We start from the raw sequence: 8676 nt of genomic DNA, 5'->3' as shown, positions 1-8676 counted from the left end.
CACAGAAGCCAGGCTGTATGGATGGTCAGCATGGCACAGCTGGGAGGCCTGGGGATGCAGACACACGAGACGCACTGGGAGCACAAGGTCACAGGGCAGGAGAGAGTTTCCCCAGAAACCAACTCAGGGCTCTCAGTGTCTCTGTGAGGTCATATGCCAGGCACCCTGGGCTCCCACCTCCATATCTGACTCGGGTTTGGCAGAACAGTCACCAAGGACTTGGAATGCAGGAGGGTGGACATCTGTCTCCCTAGACTGGAGTTCATCTGCATTTCAAAGTAAAGTAAGTATCCAAGGAACTGAATTAATTGAGAATCAAATCTCAGGGAATCACAACTCTTTAATTTGGAAGGGACCTTGGGGATCATTTAGCCCAGCTTCTCCCTCCATGTCAGATTTGTTATGACCACCTAGTTATCCAGCTTCTCCTTGGATGCCTCCACTGACAGGAATCTTGCTCCCTCACAAAGTAGCCTGTGTGATCATCAAAGGGCTCTAGTGTCTCAAAGGTGTCTCGAGTTGTCATGTTGTCCTTGTAGGGTTCCAGCACCTCCTTCCTCCTGACTTTCCCTCTTGAGTTCATGCTCTGCCCCTCAGAACAGGTCTAAACCTGTATTTTCTACAACAGCCCTTTAACTCTTTGAAGATGGGGCCACCATGACCTCTCTAAACATCCCCAGTGCCCTGCACAGTGCTTTTGTGGAATAGCTCCTGGACCCGGTTAAGGCATCTGAACACTGACTAATATGCCCGCCTCTTTCGAAAAACATGCTCCCTGCTCCCCCAAAACTGAGAGCCATTTTCCAAGGAGAGTGAGAGCATTGCAGGTCAGAATGTGGGCAGTATGTGGGCAATGTGGCTACTTCAGGAACTGAACGATGGGGGTCAACCCAGCGCTGGAAGACCCTTCCAGAGGGGCCCGGCAGCCTTGGCCAGGCCTGAAGCTGAGAACTTGGTAAACCCTTGCATGGTCTACAGCCTCTCACTGTCTGGAGTAAAAGCAGGCCATGGGCCAGAGTCTGTGGACATTAGATTTCAGGAACACTGGTGGAGAAAGCCACTGGGCCCTGAGCTGGGCATAGAAGGTAACAGCCCGCCCCCTTGTGGGCCTCGGGAGGGTGGCAAGGTGCAAAAAGCACCCTGAGCCCTCACAGATGAGGGGCCTTGGGGGAGCGGCCACTCCCTGGCATTGCTCCTGTTTCACCAGTTGCCTCTCTGGGCCTGCAAGAGAATTGATCTGGACTGTCACAAGGCAGGGGCGTGGTAGCAAGGGACACAAAGAAAGTTAGGAGGTGGAGACTCCTAGGTCCAGTTGTCTGGCAACAGAAAGTTGGAGAGAAATCAGGCAAGTGCTATTAACTGTTAAAAAAAAGGGAGGAAAATAAGGCAGCAGGAGGGCTTTCCTTATTCTGCCACTCCCTGGGTGGCCCCAGGGCAACTCACAGTCCCTCCCTGGGCCTCCCAGGGCTGAGCTAGGTGAAGGCTACAATCCCTCCTAACGCTTTTGCATTAGAGGCCAAGCTGGAGGCTTTCATATGCCAGTGCTGATAACGGCCTGTCACTGGTGGTACCACACCCATGACTGAAGAGAAGAGGGGACAGGAGGCAGCCAGGGCAAAGGGCAGGTATGGAAGAGAAGGCAGAGGGCACCAACTTGGCCAGCTCGGCAAGCCCATCAAGGCCCTGGGGAGCACAGCGCCCTTCCATCACTGTGCCATGCACCTGGAGCCCCAAAGCCAAGTTTAAATCTAGAATTGAGCTCCTCCTGAAGCATCTCCACTGGGTGATGGATGGACCCTGACCCAGAGGGGCTTGTGCCCTAAACATGCTTGCCCCAGATAGATGGGACCCAGGCTACTTTAACATCCACACAGGGATTCTGCCTCACACGCATACACTGTCTTTACTCAGCATTAAGTGAGGTATGAAAGATCGTGCTTTTAAAGTATTTTCGAGGTAAATTCCGCACTACTCTGTAATTGATGAGTGTAATTGGCCTAAATGTAGCCCTGGGAATGCAATCCAGAAACACTTTCCTCTAAGCTCTCCAGATACAAAATAAAGGTGGATTTTAAAAATTGAATTATATGCTAAAATGGCTCAAATTTATTTCTGCACTATGTTCAGAGACACGTGGTCATGGAGTCACCAAAAACATTGTTTTGCAATGCTAACTGTCCTCGGACAAAATGAAAAGTATTGAAACCCTTGAAAAATGGCCTTGTATGTATTATCTGAACTAATGTCCTCAGGCTAGCGTGCTCCTAGTTGGAATGATGGGGCGGGGAGGGAATGTTGGAGGAGTGGGGGAAGGTCATCTTTTGCACAGTACTCTCAAGCTTTGGCTGAAACTCAATAAGTCTGTAATTTCTCATTTAAAAAAGAGACATTAGAAGGTTATCACAAGGCATGACAAGTTATTATGTGAACATCCCTTAAAAATCAGAGGATTCCAGTCCTAAGTACAATCCATTTTCTACCTAAAAACTAAAATCAGGTAGAACATGTAATTCTAATTGTAGACAGAACCCTTCCCAAACACCTATTTAGACCACCCAGTTTCTGCAGCATTGCCAAATTCTAAAATTGTAATGAAAATTTTAAAGTCCAAACCTACAAGCCATCAGAGGTTCAGTAAGCAGATTGTGCCATTTCAAAACTGCAAATGTGCTTGCATAAGCAAGTCACCAGGGCTAACCTTTCTGGATTGAGAGTCTGGCCTTCAGTTCAGAACATGGCTATGCCAGGGTCAGAAATGTGACAAAACTGTGCTTTCACGGAGGTTAGCCAAGGTTCACAGGGTCATGACTGGGCCATTTTATCAGTCATGTCAGGCTCACACCCTATTGCCTGGCATAGATAAAAACTTTATCTGTCAGCTTGCTAAATCTACTCCTGCCTTATTTTCAATAAAGAAAACCTGGACTAGCTTATCTAAACCAGAGCTGGGCCTTTACCAGTAATGTTTTCATATGCAACTTCTGAATAAAGGAAATATGCCAGGATTTGGGGTCTTATTTTAGTCAACAACTGTCCATAATCGAGTGACTGGCTTTGTCTTACCTAATACCTTCACTTCAGAAAAACAGTTCTTGCGCTTTGTGACAACATGGATTTATTATCTTTATTAAATGTAAGAAGTTTATGGTTGAAGGTGTTATGTTAGAATATGAGAGTTCTCCAGCTGTCACCTTTTCAAATTCATCTTTTCCTAAAGTAAAGCAAGCAAACAAAAGCTCTAAAATAAACTTCGATCAATTTTCCAAATAAGGACTCTAAATTACCATGGAAAAACTTGCAAAGTTACCTTTAGATTCACACACCTCCACAATATGTGTATTTTCTAGTACCTGTTAAGAGAAAAAACAGCTAGTTTCTTCCTCACAGAAAATAAACATGTACAGATGACAAATAAGGGCAGGCATGTAGACATCGAGAAATCTGGTTGAGATTCAAATATAAAACCAATGAGTTTTCCCTCTTAAATGCAAAACCAGTAAGACTCTTAAATGCAAGACAAGCACCTTCAAATTTTACTTTATTTATAAACCATTCAAATTCATCATTTTAATATTTAAAGATTGTGGTACTGTAGTAGAGACACATAAATATTATAATATAAATTTAGAAATTAAATACAATATAATCAACATGACATTATGTAAAAATTCATATGTACACTTCAAATAAGTCCGAAGTCCTGGCCTTTGCACCCATCAGGTTTCCCCCTGAAAACGAGTGAACCTTGCCGGGAGATCGTCCACAGGGTACACGGTGGGACTGGTTTTCATAGTAGGAGGTCCATTTAGAAGCTGCCAGTCACAATGCCTGGCCAGCTCCACTGTAAATATTTTGAGAAGAATTTTTGCAAACTCTTTCCCTACACAGCTTCTAAGGCCTCCTCCAAACGGTATGAAGCTGAACCTGGACGCATCCTCTGGGTGAGGCAGCAGAAATCGGTCAGGATTAAATTCCTCCTTGTTGGTGAAGATATCTGCCACATCGTGAGTATCACAGATACTATAGATAACATTCCAGCCCTTGGGAATCTGGTATCCCTGCAAAAGATTATGAAGTCTCAAAGGTTGACAAACTGGAATTTAACTTTCAACAACCAAAAGCTATTACTGATATCCTTGGTCGAGTTATGAGTTGAAAGAAAGGGGGAGGGTCAGGGGCACTCTGGAGGGAAAGAAACAGACATGCAGTTTGCTGAAATGTGTGTCCACTTGGGGCAGCACTATGTTATTAAAAGCATAGGAAATTTAAGCCAATGCAGAGGGAAGCAAGGGGAGATTTAAAACCACAACAAAAAAGGACGGAGAGAAAAGAGAACTTTTAACTTACATTTAATTCAAAAGTCTTAAGAGCAACCCGAAACCCTCCTGGAACTGGGGGGTTCAGTCGAAGGGTCTCTTTAATAACGCACCCTATGTATTTAAGTTGTTCCAAAATTTCCACATCCAACTTATTGTCTCGATTGCTCTTGCAAAGTAAACCCTATCAAAACAGTCATACAGAGGTGAACAGTTATCTTGTGGTCCAATAAAATCAGCAGACGTAAACAGGGCTTAAGTGGCGGCTAGACCCAAAGGGCCCCTGTGTTGGGAGTGTGAGGGGGAAACAGTGGTCATTTGCCTCCACCCCTTGGCCAGAATCCACTATCTATTTACAATTCCAGAAGAATGCTGCTCACCAGTTAGAATACCTGAGCTTCTCCATGGCCCCTCATCACCACAGCTGCCCCCTAAGAGTCCCCTGCCCTTGGACACACAAATCCAAGAAAGTGGGACCTATCTGAAAATCTCCAAGGTCCTGTGAAAGTGGAGTAGGGGTAGGAATACAAGGTCAACCCCCCCACACACAGTGGGATCACAGCTCAAGACTCCTTCCTTTTTATTCGAAAGCTAATTCTCTTTCCCACCCACCCTTTGACCCTGTACTTTCAAAATACTCAAGGAAGGCAGCACATTTATTGGGAAGTTGGCTAGGGAGCAGCTGGATTTCTTAAGTTAATAAGGAACCCCTACCTTACTCTTCAGCTCCTCTCGAACTTTCTGGAGAACATGGGGGTAGAGCCCCAGATAAGTGATCAGAGATGTAGCTGCACTGGCAGTGGTTTCGTGTCCTCCAAAGAGGAGTTCAGTTGAAGATTGCTTTAGTGCCTAAGAATGGAATGATAGGAACCCTTTTTACAAGTCTGCATGCAATTTTACAGAGCAATTACTCAGAACCCAACTGAGGGTGGAGGGGGAAGATGAGAAGGACTAAACCTTTGCTGACAGAAAGTCAAGGAAAGCAACATTATCAAACAAAATGCAAAGTCCCTTCAGTTCAGTTAGAGCAGGTAGGCCAGTAAGATCCCACCCTACTCGGAGCTTGATTTAAAACCCTAGTTAGTTGTATTAAAATCGCCCACCACTTCTTTACATTTTGCAAATTCCAACTTTCCCTTTAAAACCTTAATGGGCTAGAGGTCGCTCCCAGCTCTGCTACAGCCTCTGCCCACAGCTCCCCCCGACTGGTGTCTCCACCTTCCAGGCCCCATTCCCGAGGTATGGGCGTGCTGCCCACTCTGGGAAGCTGAGCGGCAGGCAAGCACTTTGGAAACCTCGGGAACCAAGCTAGGAAAGCCAGGGGACCAAACTCCGCAGTGCCTCTGCTGAAGCTGCCACTCACCTGCATGTCCAGCCTCTCTCCCCTCTCCCACGAGTGCTCAATCAACAGCTGAAGCGCATCTTTGCAGCCCCCGCCTGTCTCGGCCGCCTGCAGCCCGCAGATCTTGGCGCGAATGTTCTCTTCAATGCGCGCGTGGATTAGGTTCCGCGCCCTCATCCCCTGAGCGCAGAGAGCACACGCGGATAAGCAGAGGTCCCGCACCCGCGCCCCGGGGTCCCTAGCTCTGCACCCTGCATGCCACCGTTACCCGGTACAGCCCGCTGAAGGGCACATCGATGGGCAATGAGAAGAGATTGCGGGTCATTTCCTCGAAGGCCTCCACCAGCTGCTGCTCGGCGTCCCCGCCGCTCGCCAGCCGAGGCTCGCAGCCCAGCAGGATACGCATGGCGATGCGGAACATGAGGCGCTTCACCTGGGGGTACACCAGGAGGCCGCGGTCGCCGCAGCTCAGCCACTGCTCCAGGCAGTTGCCCACTTCCTCGGCGATCACTGGCACGTAACACTGGAGCGCCTCGCGGCTGAAGGCCCGCATAATCACCTGGGCTCCGAGGAGAGAAGGGTGCTGAAACCGGGCGCCACACGCCCCTCTCGTGCCAGGGTCCCCTTCCAGTCAGCCCCCACCCCGCCAGACCCAAGGCACTTCCTGCCTGGGAAAGCTACACTGCGCTTGAGCGGCTCCAAGCCAATGTCTCCAGCAGCTAGCGCTCAGCCAGCATCTATCTGCCTGAACCACTCCGGCGAACTAGGTCCCCCTTCCTGTGCTGGCGCTGCCATCCCCGCCCTCACCTTCTTGCGCTGCTTGTGCGAGGAGTCGTGCAGGTTGGAGAGGCAGCCGGAGCCCAAGATGGTGCGCACCGACGCTGGCCAGTGGACCGACACTAGTCGGTGCTCCCCGAGCAAGATGCGCCGCACGTTGGCGGCGCCCATCACCCGCACTGTGGGCCGCCCAAACAGATGAGTCTTGTAGATGAAGCCGTATTTCCTGCGCTTCATCTGCAGGAACTTCCTTCGCTACGAGACCGGAGAGGAGGGCGTGAGGGGGCGCCGGGGAGCGCCGCGCCTCCAGCTAGTCCCGATCTTAGCCCATCACTTCCCTCTCTGGGGCGCCTACCCGGGCTTCAGTGGAGGCTCGGAACCGAGTCAGGCTCGGAAGACTCATCTTGTCCCTCCCCAAGCTCCCTTACCTGTAGCACCATCTGCAATGTTTCTCCAAAGAAGGGGAAGCCCATAGTTCCGGGGGGCAAAGGGAGGGCGCAGCTGAGGTCGCGGCTGCTCACGCAGTACAGGTCCCAGAGCTTAATCGCGGCCAGGAAGAGCAGCAACGGGAGCACGAAAGTGCAGAGCGCACTGGCCAGCAACGCCGGGAGCCCCATGGCACGCCGCGGCCTCCCACGCCACCTGCCGCCGCCGCCAGCGCTCCAAACCCTGCCGCGCGCCGGCTTTATAGGCGGCCCAGGTTGCTGCTCACGTTACCTTGGTCAAATTAGCTCACCCAAAGTTCATCTTTAATTGCGGATTGGGCCCCTGGCTCCTCCCTCCGCGAGGCGCTGCCCAAAATCTTTAACCGTTTGTTCCGCGCCAAGGCAGAGGCGGCGCGGTGGCAGCTTCCTCCGGAGCGCGCCTCCTGGGGTGAGGGGCTAGAAGCAGTCTGCCTCCCCAGTACAAGATGTGCGGAGCTCCGAGACATTGGCAGGGGCCGACCGGAGCTCCAGGGAGTCGGAACTCCGAGCCCTGGGCTTTCTGGCGGGCTCTTAGGATTCCTCCGGCCCGCTACGACGGGAGGTCGCAGCCGAGAGCTGCCTTCACTAGCTTTACATTTACAGGCACTGCGTGGGCTCCCCTCCACCTGCTGGGGGAAGCAAAGGAAAAAGCGTTCAGGGAACGACCAGCGGCCTCGCCCCACAGGTGGGCAAATTGAGGTCCAGAAAGCAGAACCAAAAGCAGGCCTCCCGACTCTTCCGAAGATCCCACAGAAAAGCCCAGAGCCAGAACCCAAGCGAGAGCTGCGCGAAATCAGGCATGATCCGCGGATCATAAATCCCAGCTCTGCAATCCTCTCAAGAAGGCCAGCACTCGTCAAGGCTTGGAAGGTCCTACTAAAGAGTTCAAGAGAGCCTCAAGTTCCCTCAGGACTCCAGGTGCTACCCTGCAGAAGCCTGAGCCCCAACTCTGCGCCCCAGTAGGGGACCGCAATTCATCCGCAGCTCCGCAGCCAGCACCCTGCAATCTGGCCACTGCTGGCCGGCTTCCGAGGGCCGTGGGGCTTGCAGCCCCAGCTAGGCTGAGGGAAGAAGGTCCTCAGCCCTAGGAGGGTAAGTGGACAGAGAGGAAGAAAAGCCTGCCAGTCTGGGCTCCGAGGCCCGGCTCCATCTCTTCTTGCATGACCTTGGACAAGTCACCACACATCCTCCCTGTTCCTCCTCCTCAATATGGAGGTGATCATACCCGACCTGTCTGCACCTCTGAACAGCTGTGAGTTTCCAAAAGCGGCTTCTGGTTGCAAATACGATCCCTAGCTCGGCGCACGCTAGGCGAAGTTACTAGGGTGACCTGAACTCTGGGCACTGTAGCCCACCTCCACTCTCCCAGCCCCCACTCCGCGTAAAGCCACGCAGGTGAGCGATCCTAAACCTAGGCTTCTGCCGGCCGCTGATGGGAGTGTTGAGGAAATCTGTACTGGGAAGCAGGTCTTCGGGATTTTGCCCAGCTACAACCAGCCGCTACTGCAGCTAATGCCAGGATCTCGGACACTGCAGGAAGGCACGTGCGCTCCCCGCCAGCCCGGCCCACTTGCTCCCTTGGTTTGAGCGCTGAACGCACCAGAGGCGCCGAAAATGAAACAGAATGATGTCCATTTGTTTAATACTGAACTCTGCGTACGTCGCACGCCTTGGAAAGCGTCCTTTGGAGATGGGAAACCCTTTGATCCTGAGAGCTGTTAAATATGTGACCCTCCCGCGGTGGTCCCCAAAGCCGGAGTGATCGGGAAACGTGTGC

The 8676-nt window shown here is 51.3% G+C and overlaps 1 protein-coding gene across 1 annotated transcript; it reads right to left on the bottom strand.

Annotated features, from left to right (window-relative positions):
- Positions 1 to 3530: 3530 nt before the first annotated feature.
- Positions 3531 to 7147, bottom strand: LOC118909563 (cytochrome P450 26A1). Its single transcript, XM_036880143.2, has 7 exons — positions 6864 to 7147; positions 6466 to 6690; positions 5927 to 6217; positions 5680 to 5838; positions 5031 to 5165; positions 4348 to 4500; positions 3531 to 4058 (listed from the first exon to the last, which is right to left on the bottom strand). Exons 1-7 carry the CDS (start codon positions 7050 to 7052, stop codon positions 3717 to 3719), a joined length of 1494 nt encoding a protein of 497 aa, XP_036736038.1. The 5' UTR covers positions 7053 to 7147; the 3' UTR covers positions 3531 to 3716.
- Between the last annotated feature and the right edge of the window lie 1529 nt (positions 7148 to 8676).

The sequence above is a fragment of the Manis pentadactyla genome, chromosome 8 (genome assembly GCF_030020395.1).
Source record: "Manis pentadactyla isolate mManPen7 chromosome 8, mManPen7.hap1, whole genome shotgun sequence".
NCBI lineage: Eukaryota > Metazoa > Chordata > Mammalia > Pholidota > Manidae > Manis > Manis pentadactyla.
This window is presented reverse-complemented; position numbering and strand designations above follow the sequence as displayed.